Below are 18376 nucleotides of genomic sequence, written 5' to 3'. Positions count from 1 at the left end.
TCATCTGTATGCCCCATCCATCCCACAGCCCGCCTCCCACTGCCACTGTTATTCACTGGCAACTACAGGACCAACTTTCCAAAGAAAAGATGGTCAGTGCAAAGGTGACAGAACCTGGCATTTTTGTAAGCTTAATGCACCCTTCACCTCTGAAATGTTCCAACTGAGCTGTCAGGCTTGAGAGCAGCCTTCCAGTTTTATGGGGGAGCTTTATTTTCCAGCAGCATTTCAGAGAAGACCAGGCCAGAATACCAAACCAAAAATGGGAAGGAATCTTTGCAGCCCTTTCCCATTTTGGCCACATGCACTTCATACACATGGTGGTAGCCAACGATCAGCACAGACCTGTGATGGTCTACAAATTCTCAGTGATCTTTCTGGAAGTTTTGGCATATATTCTTGGCTTCTGGGCTTTTGCAAGTTAAATGCCTTTTATATACAGCTCCTGCTGTGATTTGCAGTGGTTTGCCCCCCCACTGAAGTGTCATGCCTCATGAAAGTAGATGGGGGCAATCATTTTTACTATGTCATAGTAAACCAGAAAGAGAGATCCTAAATGATTCATATATCCTTCTTTGGTACCTTTCATCTGTAGCAACGATATGCTTCTATTTAGTTTTATAAGCAAGCCATTTAAGCTGAACCAGAACATTACCAGTGCTCTGCTCTGTAAATACATCCTGCAAAAGTGGTATCTGCAATGTGAACTAATGGAACTAATGCAGGAAGTGTAAGGATTAACTAAACAAGAACAGCAAACCAAACATTATTGTTTTAGCTTTCTAGTGAGATTTTATGCTGTGTTGGATGGTAATATTCCTCTGAAATCTTCAATCCAGAATTTAATGCTTAATACTGAGGTTTCAGGAAAATCAAGAACTCCCTGCATTAAATGCTCAATAAACATATAAGAATATATCAGGAATGTATCATTGCTGTCATTAAAAAAAACAACAAATGGGGCAGGAAAGTAACTTACAAGCTTTTGGACCAGGAAAAAGTCTTTCTTGTAGATTGCGATGCCTTTGTTGAAAAGCTTTTTTTCAGCAACTTTCCACTTGTCTGATCCTGTAGAAAGAAGCAGTTGTAATGGTAGCCATTCCAGATGTTTACTCTTATACATGCTTTGCCTTCAAGACGAATACACACATGCAAAGGTGCAGTCTCTCATCACACCTAATCCAGCTTCTCTGCAGACTGCTGTTAACTGGTCCTCTACTGCTTCAGCCCTCCTCTCATCACTTGCCCTGTGTTAGATCTAGTACTCATCACCACAGGTTAACTCAGTTCACCTTGCAAAAATGTGTCAAGTAGATGAGCTAAGACAGTTTGCAACAAAAACAGCAGGGTGAATAGACACACTTTGCGGTGACCCGGTCATTAGATTCTATACAAGGGAGATGATGGGACAGGAGACCAGAGCTGCTCTTCCAGCAGCAATCCACTGTACTTGAAGATGCATTGTATCTCAAATATTCCTGCTATCCTAGCACCCTTGCCTTTAATAATAAACACATTCTGGGATTTCCTCCTGCCATACAGGTATTACTCAAATAAGTTTTCACAATCATTACATTAAGAGTGTGCGATAATGAAGAAATGTAACCTCTGCGCTTTGTAGTGCCAACTATTAGACATCTACTAGATGTCACTTTATATCAGGTGGCTGGGGTCACTCTTAGATCACTGAAGTTAGTGTCACACACCTGACTATTTTCTAACTGGGTGCAGTATTACAAAGGCAGTTCATGGCATTTAAATTCTGCAGAAACACTGACATGCATCAATAGCTGGCTGAGCTTTCTTCAGCAAGCTTGAAAACACTTCCCATAAAACCCCCTCTGAACTGCACTCTAGAAACCTATGCCAGTGAGGCCGTGGTTCTGAGGTTACCACAGCCTTTCTGTACGTACTATATCTTTCTCTGTTCTCTGTGGCTTAGTCTAAGGGATCACATTCCCTTTTTCCCATAAAGGAAATCAGGACACACACACACACACACATATTCTGAGAGATGCAGTTTCTTATGTTTTAAGTGTCATAATTTGCACAGGCAAAACTATTAGCAAGCGATCATTCAATTTATCAGAGAGAAGAGTGATCTTTTCATCTTACTGTAACGTTCAAGAGTTCCCCAAAAGAGCATAAAAGGATAGAAAAATTGCTTCATGATAGGCAGCACAGAGTTTTTCTGGCTAACAAACCTGTGTAGTGATAATCTGCCAAAGGGTGGGTAGGCGATCGTACTGGCCTCTGCAACAGCAGTTTGGTCAAAGCTCCCTAAGATAAAGACAAACAAAATAATTCACTTAAGGGCTGGAGTATTTAAATCAAAAATCAGACAACTGTTAATCCTCTCCTTTCTGGTAAGCTCACTGAAAGGAACCATAGCACAGTTTAACATTTGGGACAACTTTAAAAATCACATTCTTGACTATCAAGACTGAGTTTTGAGTACCACAGGCAAGTGTAAGCTCTCAGCTCCAATTCATATCTCTGTGAATTGACGCTTTCCAATGCAATCACCACAGTACTGGGAGAGAGTTAATTCCATAGACAGAGACCGTGCAGCAGTTTCTTCTCATTTACTGAAGGCCTCAGTTACATACTCGCATCCCAGACTGCTGCCCTAAATGATGTCCATCTGACATATTCAAGTCATTATGATCTTATCTCACTTTAAGCAATACTTCAAAATAAAACACAGCAGTCATGTGACAAAGATTACACAAAAAAAAACCCCAAACCTCTCATGCTTTTTACTTTGCATTTAAACTAGAAGTGCTTTCAAAGTTAGCAGGAAGGAAAGAATGGAGTCATGCTTCCATCAGCAGTTTAAACCAGCTAACAGTGAGCTCCTGCTTCTCCCTAATGCCAGCAACAGCATTCACAATGGTAGACTGGTTCTGGGACCCTAACTAGCACAAACCTAACATGAACACACAGAAATTACTTTCTATTTGTCTTCTTCTCCAACACAGACCAATGCAGTCTCACAAGTGTCAGTGCTGGCACACTACAGGGGACAGAAAACAAGCAGCCAGGCAAGAGCATGGGATATTGCTGACGACAGGGCTGATTTATGCCAGGTCAAATCAATCATAGAACTATAAAAGGATGACAACCCTGTGCCATATGCTATGCTCTGCTCTTTGATATTACCTCCCAGGGGTGTCAAAAGGCATTATGAAGGTGAATCATGTCTTACAACACCGACATAAAATCAGCAGCACAGCTGTTCCCTACATGTGTAGGGAAGTTAAATGGACCTGCCAAAAGTAAGGGGAGCAAGACACTGCACTTTATGGCTTCGGCTTCAGCCAGGCCTCTTATTTTTCCTTCCAACATGGTCATCTTCTAAGAAGACAACATTTAAGATTCATTTAAGATTCATTTAACAGTCTCGGCTCACTCACCCTGTCAGTCTGTTTGTTAAAAAGCCAAACATGTTGAAGTTGGAAACATGCAAGACAGTAAGTGAACATGGCATGATACATCAGGCAGAACCCACTTTAAGGACATCCAAGGGACACAATTAGATGCACAGAAAAGAGTTTGGAAGGATTTCCCCTCAGGAATGACAGGTTACCTGGCCTTCATTAATATCTTTGACCACATCAGGGTGAAAAGCTGGGAAGACTCACCAGAATGCTTCCCTTTGCTTCATGTAAGAAATGCAACGTCAGCTCCTGGTTGGTTCCAGCCCCAGGAAATATGCTTGAACAGGCAGCAGCTAGCAGGTTTTCCACTGTTTCCACAGAGGTACCAAACAAATTCAGATAAGGAGATTAAAATGGGAGTTTCCTACAGGATTCGCACAGTTAATTAGCTCTTTTGAAGCAGGGCTGGACCTAACAGAAAATAAAACTATCGGAGAAGTCGAATGTCCTTGCAAATTTATCTAGGTCAGATTGGACGCCAGAACCACAAGGTCATGTGGCACTACTCTGCATTCAGCACTATTTACACATGGAGTTTCTTGCAAATCTCCTCTCTCCTACAATGTCTCCCCGTTTCCCTTCACCTCAGAGATTGCCTGAACCTCCCCTTATATTTTAACTTCCATTTCCCCATACCCTTTTTTCTCTGTCATCAGAAAGATCTAAGTCTGCTCACTTCCTCTTCCCTTCAGGATTTACACATGCCACAACCTATGTGCACCAACAGCAGACAGCTGCCCAAGTCCGGCTACTAGGTTGCCACAGCTCCTGCTTCCTCATCCTGACTTCCACCTACAACTTGATTCTTCCAAAATGCTATTATATCTAGAACACCCCTTGAAAATACAGAAGTTGAGAGGATGTGGTTTTCCAATGTTAACAAAGACAACGAAGCTTCACTGAGCAAAAGGCTGCTCTTTGCCTGACTAGTAACAAACGGCTCAATTTTACCTTAATTAATAAGATAAACCAAATTTATCTTAATCAATGGTCCAATTTTATCTTAATTAAACTTAATTAAAAAACCAACCCTATTAACCTCCCCACGAACACCTGCAACCTGATAATAAGTTTTACTCCTAAGACTGTGCTCAAGACTACTCAAACTTGTCTGGGGCTGGGAGCTCTAAGAGAGTTTTAATTATGCCTGCAGTAGGTAAGCGGTTACCCCTACAGTTACTGTGACAATTCAGTCCTATTTACCAGCCTTCCACATTCTTACCATTCTCTTGGGTGACTTTGTTGGTTTCCAGGTCACCCCACGGCTGCCACACCAGCTCTGCTTTATGTTCATCAGCTGCTGCCAGAGATCTGTCTTGGAGCAATGGGATTTCTGCTTGAAAGCGAGTTCCTACATTTATTCGCCTGCAGAAGAGGTAAGATGTTAACAGTCCGCTCCCCTTTACAATATCCAGAAAGTCTCCATCTCTGCTAGACGCACTAATTATGAAACTGAAACGCAGAAGGCTCTTGCATAAAACATGAAGAGCTTTCAGGTGTTGGAGGTTACATTAATGACTCAAAAGGTGAGAGGTTTTACATCCATTACCAGTTCCCATTGTCTTATCAACAATGGTTGAAATTGTATTTAAATTGGGATCCCCTAATAACTGCTCAAAGAACAGTTACTAGCTTTCAATAATCATCACTTTTTGAGAGGCTGTCACACAGACTTCTTTTATGGCAAGTTTGCTCCTCATGCATAAGAGAAGCCTGTTTTAGTATTAATGTTTTGCCAGCCATAACTACAGAATTATAGCACTATTTATGCTGAAAAGGACTTCTGGAGACTATCTGGTCCAACTTGCCATTCAAAGCAGGATCAATCTCAAATTTTGTCCTTTATGATCTTGACAGAAGCTAATATCTCCTAGAAACTATTTCTAATAAAACAGAAAATATAAACCAATGAAAGCGGTATTGCTCATTCTGTATCAAAACCAAATCCCATTCTTTTAGCAGCAATCTCATACTTCTAGAGTCTGAATTAGCACACAGATTTTTCACAACATGCAATCCACATGCTTTAAGAGAGCATCCACAGAGATTCTACTCTTTACTAGTAAACATGATTTTGTGCACAAGGATAGGTAAAAATCACCATTAAAAGACTGCTCTACCAGACTTGGGGGTCTAGAGGTTTATACCAATAGCACAGCAAGCAATGAGAGCACGGCTATCCTTTGTCATTACCCTACCTCTCTTACTCTGTGCCAAAATACACTGAGACAGCAGTAGCTACACAAACTCAGAGTGAAGTAAGTCCAACGACAACATTCTAAGTAATATAGCGTAATATAGCAGTAATATAGCAACTATGCATGCAATTCAGAGGTCCAGAAGCAAGAGTCCTAGCTAAGATAGTAAAAAGACCCTTCAGAAAACAAAAGATGCCAGAAAACCATGATATTGGAGAACAGCTGCTGCTCAGACCACTCAGAATATAATGAAAATCTCGCATTCTGAAATAAGATATCTATGCTTAATGTGCAAAACTGTTCCTCTTTAAGGATTCAGTCAACTAGCACTATACTAATAGCACCTGAAATAGTAAAGGATAGATAAATAAGCTCTTTTTTTGAGAGAGTAGTCAGGCAGTGCCCACAAGATGATTAAACCCTGGAGTTGCTTCATTGGAAGGTCTTGGCTTAGCTCCCCCTCACCATGAGGGAAAACACAATTACCAGAGAAAAAGCATGATCTAGCACAATAAAGAGTAGTAACAAAACCAGCTGAGAAACACCAGCCTCTTCTGATCCTCTGCTGTTCTGAAATACCATTAAAAGGCTTTGGTATCAAAAGGAAGGAAGAGGGTATAATTTTCTGTTGTGGAAGGGGAATAAGGGAAAACCTTCATTCTCTTTTTTCTGCTTAACACATCACTTTGGTAAGCATCTGCCTCATGAGATCTCGTAAGCAGGAAAAGCCTGCATTCAAAACAAATGGCTGACTTCTAGCACATAAAGATATTTTACAAACTATTTCTTTTGCATCTGTAGCAGATCGAGGTTCTACTCCCTCACACTTGAGGGGAATGGCTTACAATGCATGTGAACATAAGCGAAGAGATACATTAGGTAACTCACACACACACTTGTTCTGACTTCATTCACGTTCAGCAGCAGCCTGACATGGACAGGTTGGGATTCCCACTTGGACAAGCAGAATCTGTTGGATGCACAGGCTGATGCTAACTTCCTGCCACCAGGTGACACACAAGGTTAATGTGGAGTCTTCTGCTTACTGTGATTAGTCTCCCTTATTGTTTTGGCCTGCAGTTTCACAGGGCAGGGAAAAGGTTATGGATTCTGATCCACTCTAGAAGGGATGATTGCTGCAAACTGACACACTGATGTCAGCTGGAAACAGATAAAAAAGCCTGTTACTGCATTGGGAAATTTGGGAGGTTTTGTGTCCTAAGACACAGGACTCCTCTGGCCTCACGTGTGAGAGGGAGAGAGGCAACTGGAAAAGTTGGAGTGAAAGAAGTGGGCCCCCTCAAAAGGCTATCAGTAGCTACTTTTTATCTTAGAACACGGCATTTCTAAGCTAGAAAAGCCTTAGAATTAGCCCTTGTATCTGCAATGCCCAAGTAAAACCAGATTCCTACTGAAGAGTTCACCTGAGTAACCTGATCTAATTGGGCCTGCTCCAAGCAGGGGTTTAGATCAGATGACCTCCAGAAGTCCATTCCAGCTATATTATTCCACGATCCCTTCACTAATGAAGCCTAGATTTCAGTATAGCACCCTTGCCTGTAAGCACCAACAGTGCTCCTGGGATGCCCTGGTTTACAGCTGAGTGTGGTAGTATCCAGAACTGAGGCTGTGAATTGGGAAGGCAATTCACAGCTGAGGTACCATGGCTATACTGAAGGCTGGCTTCAAGACTTTGAAGCAACTGAACTACAAAACCAGCAGGACACAAGGATCTGCAACATCAGCTGCCTGTTGTACTGTTTCACAAAGAGAAAAATTAAGCTTCATTATCCCATTTCCTATTGCAAATCTCTGCAATGCAATGACCTTTTGAAAAGCATTAGCAGAAGGTCTTGCAAAGCATAAGCAATTAACACAATATCAGTTAATCACAAGCTACAGTCAATGTCTAATGGAGTCAACACTACAGATCAAATTAAATGTTTAAAGAAAAGCTTCTGGCCATACTTCCTTTATAGAAGATACGTCCACACAACTGACCGCAACAGTGCTGCACAAGCTAGCTTTAGAACAGCAAACTGATTACTTTGACAACAAGGAATGACAGCAGTTTGTTAATGTATCTTGGTTAGAAGTTAAGGCTATCTATGTGCATAAGCATCTGCTCAGTAAAACTGATGACAGCAAGACAACTCTGCACATAACACCCTTCTGGCAACAGGAAATCAGTTTGTGTTACTAAATTACTATGGTTGGAAATTTCCAGCAACAAATCTGAAAAATTTCACACAAGACTAAAACTGAAGCTAATTTTAAGTCATTAACTTCAGCAATTTAAACCAGACACAGCAGCCAAAGACAACTGCACCAGAGACAGGTCAAACATTAACATGGGGGTCAGGAGAGGAACGCACCAAAAAAATCTGTTCAAGAGGATGTTCCCTTGGATTAGTGTGAAATGAACCACCAACAGAAAGATTAATTAAGCCATTTTCAAAACAAATTTAGACAACCCCAAAGGTGCTTGTTTCCACGAATGGGCTCAGTCTGGAAAGGATTTGCATAGGTGACAAGAACAACCTGGGTTCATTCACAGTTATAACATCTGCTCGGGACAGCCTGTAGCCGAAAGTGCAGAAAACTCAGCTTCAAACAGGAAGGCAGAATGCAAGGATGAGGAAAAAAAAACAGATAGCAAATGCTCCAGTTAAAACATAAGGCATTTTGGAAGTAAAAGCAGCCTGGTATTTATCTGGGGAAACTTTGAGTTAAATATCTCAAATGTTACAGGATACGGTGCAGTTAGAGCAGAGATTCCTGACTGCAGAGTCAGCAATGCAGAGCCACATGGGTGTTTTTATGCTGTATGGGTGTTTCCATGCCATGCATCTCCACATTTAGACTTCACAAGAGCTCATTAACCTAGGTGTAATAATGAATCGGAACTACCCTGCTGTAGTTTTGCAGCACTGAACTTTAGCTGGTAATACTTCCAGGTGGTTTGCAAGGGCTATGCTATTCTGCTTTTTTGCTGCTCTGCTCAGGTTTAGCCAGACTGGCACCACGTCTAAGCTCGTAACTCCAGCTTCAATATTCTCAAACTGTGTTCCCTAGTGCTGCTGAGCCCACATATGCCTGAACTTTGCCAGCACACAGCCATCTAAAAAGAGTAATGAGGCTTATTAGCTCAGGCCACAGACACTGTATGCAACTGGCTGTAGTGCTTTCAAGACTGAGCTACCCCAGCATGGAGCAAAGTCATGTTCACAGTTGCACTGCAGCTAATACCCACCACAAGGGTAGCCTGCAATCTGAACAATCCACGTGAGAGCTCACTACATTTTTCCATACTAAGTTTTGGCCTCCCTCTAAAGAAGCATTATTTCCTCACTCTAAACCTGTTTTAAGCAATAAAACAGAACAGATTAATGTTTAGCTAACCAATAATTTCACCCCAGAGCAGTAACAGAAAGCAGTTAACATCACCAGAATTATGAGGTGCATTTGCCCAAACAAACATTATTTATCATGTCGAGTAATTTTTAAATAAGGGCAATTTTCAGTTACCAATATGAATAGCTTTAGTGTTTCTAAAACACCCATCAGCTGTACAGGGAGCAGCTTGAAGGTTTAGGAAGAAGAAAGGAAGCACATTTACTACCAGGCTAACAATCTACTGAGAACTTACGGTTCAATGCTGACCGGCGTGGCTTCCCCCACTACCGTAAGAACAGGAGGGGTAACTTCTGAACTGTCTGCAAGGAAAAGAAAATCTGCTCAGACAGCTCATCTTCATACCTGAGGTACCCTTTCCACACAGCTTGTAAATCTAATCAGAGCTATCCATCTCTCAAGAAAGGTACCCATACGCTAAAGGGCTTTAAGATGACCAAGAACTCACCTTCCAGTCACCATCTGTATCTTAGTAATAACTGCTGTGCCCTCAGTTCAAGGCACCGAGAATCTTATTACAGAGGAACTGCCTTTTCCATTCCTAAGAACGTCAGTAGGGGGTGTTGCAGGCCACTTGTGAATGCATTTTACCGTATGCCCCGGTGAAAGCAACGGTGCATTTCCTTCATCCTAGCACCCCAGACTAGTCACAGTTCCACATAACCACACTTCTTGAAGTCATGATCTTCCTCCTATTACTCCACAGTTCCTAATCACAAATTAGCCAAGAAAGGAAGGATAAAGTGGAACTTACTTGATCTAAGCAGAGTTCTGTGAGCACTTTTAGGAGTCATCGGAGGTGGAACAGAATGACCACTTGAAGAGAGGATAGCATTAAAATACAGCCCAGATCCTTCTCTTACTGGACTAAGAATTGGTGGGGGAGTGTAAGGAGGTAGCTCGAAGTTCCTATCAGAAGGATGATCTGCCAGGCGGACTGGTGACCGTAAGTGGCTCTGATATGGAGTAATGTTAGAATAAACAGGTGGTGCAATGAAGGTGCCGGCTTTTGGTGGAATGAAGAGTGGCTCAGGTCGTGGCCTCTGCTTTGGTTTCCGGGCAAAGCCCTCTGCTTCATCCTTTGGAACAGCATCTTCATGCTATTAGAAAAAAATTACATTCTTAGTTTCATTTTGAAACCTCAGGTCTTTTGAAAAACTGCAGTGAGATGACGACTTTCTTTCACGGCAGCTCTAAGTCTGGATAGGACAGTTGGAGGGCGTCTCAACAGTTAGCACAAAAGGAAAGAGGGAGGAAGATGATGGGGAATGGATTGGACACAGGAGTATTAGGTAGCAATACTAGCTCTGAGTGCTTATAAAGTTATATTTTACAAGAACTACATACACGTCTTGTCCAACCTAGTGACCTCATGGCAGCTTTAAAAGAGGACACAAAAGTATAGTAGATCCCCAGAGTACAGACACAGGCTAACACAAAATGGTGATACGAAATCTTCATTTTGGATTTTATTCAGATACAGAGATAAGTGCACTACTCACAGTTTATTATCATCTCTGTATGTAAGGAAAAAGCAGGTTTTTTTCAGACAATTTATTCTAGTGCTATTGACCATTTGGCTTTATCACTGTTTAATAGCAGTGCATGGCTAGGCTGTATTAGCATTAGCTGTAGGTAGGCCATGAAAACCTGGTGATGTCCAAATATATGGCAATATTACAATGGCAAAAATCCACAGTCCCCAGACTATATCCACTCCAAGTTCAAGCCTTGAGATCAAACAACTTTATAGAAAAGCTTAGGGATAAAAACTACATCATTAAATCTACAGATCTGGGTCATCCTTGGTTTCTTAGTCTATCCATACCTGATTTGAGGTTTCCATGTTAGTATTACGATTAGATCGCCTCCGAGTGACTATCACAGAAGGCTTGCGTTCACAAGGAGCTCTATCATTTGTTTGGCCTCTCTGAAGCTTTCCATCCTCAGACTTTTCTTTTCCAAGATTCTGCAAGTCAATTTTTCTCACTGGCACAGACACAGGAATGATAAGAGGCACGAGGCTGTTATCCTCTCGGGCTCTTTTGGGAGCTGGTGAAGAACTGGCAAATTCCACCACACTTTTTGCAGCTGTAGGTCCTGGAGCTGCTATGAGCACACTCTTCTCTTCTGAAGTATCTGCTTCCTGAGAAGAAAAACAAATCCCTTAAAAATTCTGCAGTACCTACATAATAGATCAGAGAGTATCTCACTTTCAGTGTATATCAAGTTTCTCAGTGCAACTTGCAAGCTGAAATGGATTTAGAAAAGAATTATTCGAGGAAAAAGAATACCTGAGGATTGCCTGAAGTCTCAACTGCTAGAATACTTGTATACATCATCCTTCAGTGTCACTTCACTACCTGTGGTTTGACATTTTATTTTCCAGAGGAACTTGTGCCTGGCCAGATAAGTTTCTTCAGTTTTAGTAATGATCAAAAGCTGCAGGTTATTAATTTCAAATATTGGACCTCTGTTCCAGGAAAGACTGAACCATGATAATCTTAATTAAATCTCTCATACAAAAAATTGAGCTAAGTTTTTGTGGCATTTTTTTTCTCATTTACATCACAGAAGCAACTTTCGTTATTAAAACTGAAGCCTTCGAAGTTTATTTGCTTGAGCCTGAAGGACTTTTGCTCAGCAGAATCAACAAGGCATACCTGCAAGCCAGCACTTTATGCACTGGTATTATAGCTTCCATGCTTCTGCTTTCTTTTACACCCATGGTAACCCCAGAAAATTAAGCTCCAAGGAGACGGGAATGAAGGATGAGTTACTGAATAAACACACAGTCACCGTAACACCAAATGGCTTTATGCAGTGTTATATCACTGATTTTTAGTCCTTCAAATGACTATCTACATGTTTATTCCATTCTTCATTCAAAAGCAGTTGCCAGCTCACTTAAAAGCTACATGTTAAAGTACAACTTTCCAAGCCACCTGCCTTCAGCCTTCTTAAGCTCTGAAGAAGTGCAATCTAGAAGCCATAGAAGATGCTCCTTTTGATGTTTCAGAGCTTCTCTCCAACTTAGAGCTCTGTTTGTAATAGAATTAGATATGCAAACTTATCAAAGCCACCATCTACTAAGGCATCCCTCTCTACCTGAACAACTAAGTTTTGTAAGTGGAAACCAAGGCACATTATCTCTCAGGTATGACAAAGAGGTCTCTTACCTAACTTACAAAGTTTTGCAGAGATTTACTGAAGATCTCAAAAAGAATCTATTATGTGCCACTAAGAACACTAACCTTTATTTAAAAGCTAGTATAAGGAGGTTCTGTCAAGTATTCAGACACCACCACCACCCCCCCTAGTCATTTCATTGTGGTCACAGATCATGAAAGCTGACTTCACTGATGAGAGACCATGCTCCAGCTGGCTCAGGAAGAGTCAACCCATAATAGCTAGAAGGACACTAGACTGAAGTCTGACTTTGATAGTATATTTATATTGAGGGAAGCACAACTGTGTTGTCACAAGATGTGTCAGTCAGAGCCTGGAGTTAGTGCTCTGGCTGCTCTCCAAATAAGAGTCCTGGTATTTTTTTGTTGCTTTTAAGATCAAAGAGTCCACTCTGAAGCACTAAGCCTTCAAAAAAACTAGGTGCCAAGCTTGAGCAAATAAAACCAATCATATCAAGAAGATTTAAGACTGCCTCCTTCCATGACTTTTATTAAAGTAAGACTAAGAGTACTCAGAAAGGTTTATCCCATAACTGACACTGCAGTTTATAAGTCTGATGGCTTCTTCACAAAGACTGGAGATATCTGCCCCCCCACCACACAATGAAACATACAACTGAAAAGTCACAATTGGCATCAGCTGCCCCAGACTGCATTGCAGAAGGAATTAATGAGCTCTGAGGACCTCCCTTCACTCCAGGCTGCTCATATACACCTGTACGTTCCCATGAGACCACCAATTCTGAATTTGGAAGGCATTGATCCTGCTGACGGGTATGTTACTAGGGACACCACTACCTCTAGACAGTAAGGGGCTCTTGTAAATTGTTATACCCTCCCTCCAGCACTCTTGGAAAGACAGACTAAGGGTGCCTTTTTAAACATACAAACAGGCTGGAATCAGATGTATACTTCCATAAATCCTGCCCATATGTGAAGAAGCAGCTCACATATGGCTTCATGCTGCTGTACGTGGGCCTTCATTCATCAGGGAAATTTATGCTGAGGTCTGAAGTCTCCTAGCAGTGAGTTCCACAGTGTTCTGCACCACTGGTTAGACCAGTACATTCATAGTACATTCTTCAGACCACTGCCTAGTGTAGCTGTTTCTAGTGCAAGCACTCCAACATACTTTCTGGGTACCTGAGAGAACATCAATCAAACAAGTAATGGCAATATGAATGCGTGAACAAGCACCAAATCTGACCAATCTACAAACCTCAGATACTTCCTGTGTGCAGGTCAAGAGACATGAACTAATTTCCTGACTACAAGGAAGAAATTCTGGCAGCTAGTCTCACAAAAGATATCACATTTCTCTGGCTCTATGATCAGTTAATCATGCTCCTTTCAATTTTCAAGACTGGGAGATAACCAGCAAAGGACTCTCTTCCTTAATGATGGGAAAGATGATCATCCCTTCAAGAGAAGAAGGAGGAGACCTAAACAGTAGCAGAGATAAGAGAAAAGGCACCACTGGGAACTTAATCTAAATAGTTGAGACATCCTTAAAGATGCTGTGGTCCACACAAGAGCTTTTTTGTTCACAAAAGAATGCACATACCTGATTTTACTAAGAGGGGACATGACTGATAGTGGAATTAAGCTATTTGTTTCAGATCCCTGAACAGTTTTTCAGCTGTTTGATTACACTCACAAGGTAAGCAGAAAGAAGTCTCTGAACAAAGGATAGGACAATCCCTTGTAGAACTGCTGAGGCTTTTCAGCTAGCTCAGAATCTCCCTTGCAGAATCCAAGGTTTGAGGGCTGCTGGATAACTTCTGGGAAGTACGAGTTGTTGCACTTCTATTTAGACTCTTGCATAGGTAAAGGGATGAACTAGCGATCTGGAGTCCTCCAAGACATCCACAGAAACCCATCAGTTATTCTGGCATAGGTCCTGTTTATCCCTCAAGTGGTTTCTAAACAAATTTAGAATTCACAGACAAAAGCCAACTGCGACAGCTGGAAGAACTGCTCCAAGGCCACTGCTGTGATCAGACAAGAAACCACACCAGCCTTTTCAAAACACTTGCCCATACAGCACTTTCTGACAGCATTCTGCATCACCTTGCTAACAGTAAAAGCAGCTTCTCTCTGCTGTCAAACAGAAGGTTGTCCATGAAGGAAGGTGAATCCAGTACTGTAATTCTACAAATACTTCTCCTTCTCCCCCCCTCTACCCCTCCCTTTATGTGTGTGGCAGCTGATACCATGCCCTGTGACAGGGGAAAGAGGCCAGGTCACTAAACCATCTTTCTTCCTTCCATAAAGTATTTAAATCCAGACACTCCCTGAACACCATTTTAGATCTGAGAGAAGTTTTCTGCATTATCGAAGAAAACAATGTTTATACATATATCACATTTTGTGTGAAATGAAGCCATAATACCAAGAGCTGGGAATTTGCTGCAGAGCCTATAAGCAGCAGTAAGTTTGCATCACCTGAAAAAGGCAGGCACAGTACAATGGGCAGCTCTGGTCCAAAGCATCAGTTGCGACACTACATGTAGACATATACTGCTGTCCAAAAGACTGTTTTTGCATAAAGTACACACACTGACATTGGAACATTCAAACAACTGGTTCAAATTATGAATGCATTGTCTGTCATTAATAACTTAACCCTACGGCTGCCTTACACGCTCTTCACAAAACCTATGCTAGAGATGGCTTCTAGGTTGTTTGTAACATAAAGACACTGATAAAGAGAAGTAGATCACTTTCCTCTGGTAAACATGTTTTCTTTTACTCCCTTATATGTCAGCCATCCCTTAAGCATGTAAAATCCATCAGAGCTCAGGTAAGAATTTTATCATCTCTCAAAACATCTTCCTGAAAGCCTGAAGAGACTGAAACATAAAGAGTTCTGCTAGTGCCATCATGGAAGCAAACAAGCTGCTTGCGTAACTGCAAAGAACAAAAGAGCATCTGTCAAAACACTTTTCTGTTTGGTCTTTACATTATGAATCAAGCTGCAAGCAGACATGCCTTCCAAAGGCCAGTTTCTTGCTTCACCTCTCAGGGCCTTTTCCTAGATGTTCTGTTTAGTTTCTTGCCATTCTGTTGGCAATCAGACTGCAATGTGAATTACAGGCCTTCCTGAAGCGCCCAGGAGTGTATGAGTAAATTGCTCATGCTGCTAACTACTACTAGTTTTCTATCAAATCTGCTGTTCAACTGGAGTTAGAGCAAAAAGGACTGAAGTCAGCATCAACAGTCACTTGTTGATGTCTGCTGTGCAAGAGATGGACTTGGCTATGGATATTTGCCTCATTGTTTCTTAGGTCAGTTCTTTCACTCAAAAATCACATCCCTCTAAGGAAGAGATTGGAAAAAATGGCCACAAACAGACTAGGAAAAAAATGATGACAAGAACAAGACAGGGAATAAAATCTCCTTCCCTTTGTTGTCTGACTGGGCAGCAACCCAAATGGCAAAACTATAGGTAAAAGTATGCTCATGCTCTAACACCCATACTTCATCAGCCTCTGGCAACAAAGCTCCCAAAGAAAAGTATATCCTTCTCCTCCTAGGAGGCACTCAATAAAAGATGAAAGAAAACCCACAACATAAAAAGAAAACACCAAAAACCTTACACCCAAGTAAAAAACAACCACTTCTCTCCCCCCTAATTATCAGTCTAATTAATTTTGAACCTTGTCATTTGTCACATGGAATACATAATGTACAGTTCAGACTGATGGGACATCAACAGGATAAGAGTAGTGAATTAACTTATCAGCCAGCACTAAGCTTCTTCCCCACCTGGCCCTACAGAAGGTCTACAGGCAGTCTTTGTCCTCAGGTTACCAATCTATATAATTCACTGCAGGTCATTCTCAAATAGGATACCATAGACAGACCTTTTATCACTCCTGGTACAACTTCTTCATCCAAGTGAGGCTTCTTCACGTTTTTAGTATTTGCAAAACATTGAACACAAACTGCATTATGTAATTTTTAAATAGCACAGTTTAGAACGACTTCAACTGCTAAAACTGGAAAGCTGGCAGGTAAACAGCAGTCTTTTAACATAAAAGGAAGAGAATGTTAATTGGTAAAAAGACACCAAGTGAACTGCACATACTCAAAATATTTATACTCTCAAATCCTGATCAGCTTGAGGCCTAAGCTGAAAACATTCATTTCTGAAGCTCTGGGCTAGAACCACATTCAGTATTGGTGAAATAAAACTGCCCTTAGGTGGTTTCACCGCACTAGATCTCTGTTGTCCCGCATCTATGAATTACAGTAGTTGAACTTACGTACCAGCACTCCAGAGCTACCCTTGCTGCACCACAACACTTTCTGCATCAAGATATTATCCTATCAAGCCTACACACCTAAATTACTTTTATTTCGGCTCTATTTTGTACTCTAAACCATACTATATTAGTAAGAATGCACACCTTACCTTTACATTCTGAAGAGAAGCCAGCTCAACAGCTTTTTGAGCCAAAGTCAGCAAATTGGCTTCTTGAGAAACACGCCGTCGCCGTCGCGTACTCTGGATGACACCACCTCTGACACCCTGAAAATCATTACTTCTCTGAGTGTTTTCTTCAGCTGCTGCTGCCTGTTTCTCTCCATCTCTACCATTCTGGGCTGTGGTTTGCCTGTCTGTTTCCATCTGGCACAGCTCACTATTGACCAGGACATCCTTCTGCCCCATATCCAGTCTCTTGGGGTGCAAATAGTTGCTTTTGTTGTGGGCCAGTGATTCAGGTGGCTGCTGTAATGGGACCTCTTGCTGATGTGTTTGCCAGTGATGCAGAAATAAATTGCTGGGTTGCTCTTCTGACTGCTTGGAAGCCAACACTTCTCCTGCAGAGGTCAGCAGGACACCTTCTTTGGAGAGTCGCCGTGACCTTCTTGGAAAGGGAATCTGGGTCTGAGGTAGCACAGTCTGTTGGTTCTGCTCTGTTAAAGCCTTGAATAGTTCCTGGTTCCTCTCTGTTTGCTGAAACTGGTGTGCCATCATGTGATGCTGAGGTGCTGCAGCTGCCACATGAGGCTGTGCTATGGAAGTAGTCTGCTGCAGGCTGAAGGCTTGTGCAGCAGCCTGTTGCTGCTGCTGTTGAGGATAAAAATTTTCGAACAGTTGTAGCTGGGGAAGAGCTTGCTGTTTTTGCTGAGCAGTATATGCTGGACTGGAAGAAGCTGGGGCTTCTTGAAAGACGTGTAACAGTTCAGGAAGACCTTGCTTTTGGCCTTGGTGACCAAACGCAAGTTGGAAAGGCTGTAACGGCAGACTCTGATTCTGCTGCTGCTGTTTCTGCATCTGATGAAAAGAATTCATTTGAGCTTGCTGCCTAACTAGGGCTTGCTGTTCCAGCTGAGCCTTCTGGGACATCATCTGCTGGACAGCATCTCCATACAAGTCCAGCTGTGACACAAACACACCTTTCTCTTGATTTCTTTTAAGGGCTTCTGCATGGCCATAGAAGCCTGGGGCACCAGCATTGGAGTGGGGTCCTTTTGGGTTGCCTCCAAAAACCATACCATGGTTCCACATCGAAGGAGGAGACTGCCAGTGGCCATCACCCCTCTCCGGCAACCGATTTGCCATTAGGGAATTCTGCCATTTGACAGCTGTTACTGCCTGGGGCATCATCATTGATTCTCCCCTATCTTGACTGTAAACGGAGTTCATCAAAGCAACATTGTTGGGGGCACTTGTTAATCCTCCTGCATGAGAAATCTCCATAGTTTGAGAGACCGGTATATTCCCTCCATGGCCATAGTACTGTCCTTCCTTCAGCGGCTGCTGAGGTTCTTTCGATGACACAGCTATTTCCTGCTCATTAAAATAGGCAATTCGTTTCCCAGTCCTTTTGCTTGAAGACTTTTGCTGAGCCTGAAGATTCATGGTTCAGTCTATTCTCCCAGCTGCGCACACTGTATTTACAATCCACCCATCCCTGAGCTGGGGGGAGGAAAGGCACAGAAGTCTCTCTTTTCCATTCAGTTTTAGTAATAAAGGGCAGGAAAGCAGTCCAGAGGAAAGTGCCTCACTTCCTTTTTCTTCACGTGTTTCTCTCACTTCTTTTCACTCTTGCGCTTCGTGGTTCAGAGGCCAATAGGGTCCACTTAGTTACAGGTCCTGAAATAGAGAAGCAATTGCAATGAATCA

The 18376-nt window shown here is 42.0% G+C and overlaps 1 protein-coding gene across 4 annotated transcripts in view; it reads right to left on the bottom strand.

Annotated features, from left to right (window-relative positions):
* MIDEAS (mitotic deacetylase associated SANT domain protein) overlaps positions 1 to 18376 on the bottom strand; it is a 55195-nt gene that overhangs the window by 8709 nt on the left and 28110 nt on the right. For all 4 annotated transcript variants that reach the window (XM_061343535.1, XM_061343534.1, XM_061343536.1 and 1 more), the window contains 8 exons: positions 16658 to 18346; positions 10881 to 11198; positions 9807 to 10152; positions 9288 to 9354; positions 4663 to 4805; positions 3645 to 3748; positions 2205 to 2280; positions 980 to 1068 (listed from right to left, as the gene is read on the bottom strand). In XM_061343535.1, the coding sequence (XP_061199519.1) occupies positions 980 to 1068; positions 2205 to 2280; positions 3645 to 3748; positions 4663 to 4805; positions 9288 to 9354; positions 9807 to 10152; positions 10881 to 11198; positions 16658 to 18112 (2598 nt within the window). In that variant the 5' untranslated portion in view covers positions 18113 to 18346. The remainder of the gene's footprint in view (positions 1 to 979; positions 1069 to 2204; positions 2281 to 3644; positions 3749 to 4662; positions 4806 to 9287; positions 9355 to 9806; positions 10153 to 10880; positions 11199 to 16657; positions 18347 to 18376) is intronic.

The sequence above is a fragment of the Neopsephotus bourkii genome, unplaced genomic scaffold, assembly GCF_033783945.1.
Source record: "Neopsephotus bourkii isolate Nb327-2 ecotype Australia unplaced genomic scaffold, CSIRO-AGI_Nbou_v1 NB_1825, whole genome shotgun sequence".
In the NCBI taxonomy this organism is placed as follows: Eukaryota; Metazoa; Chordata; class Aves; order Psittaciformes; family Psittacidae; genus Neopsephotus; species Neopsephotus bourkii.
This window is presented reverse-complemented; position numbering and strand designations above follow the sequence as displayed.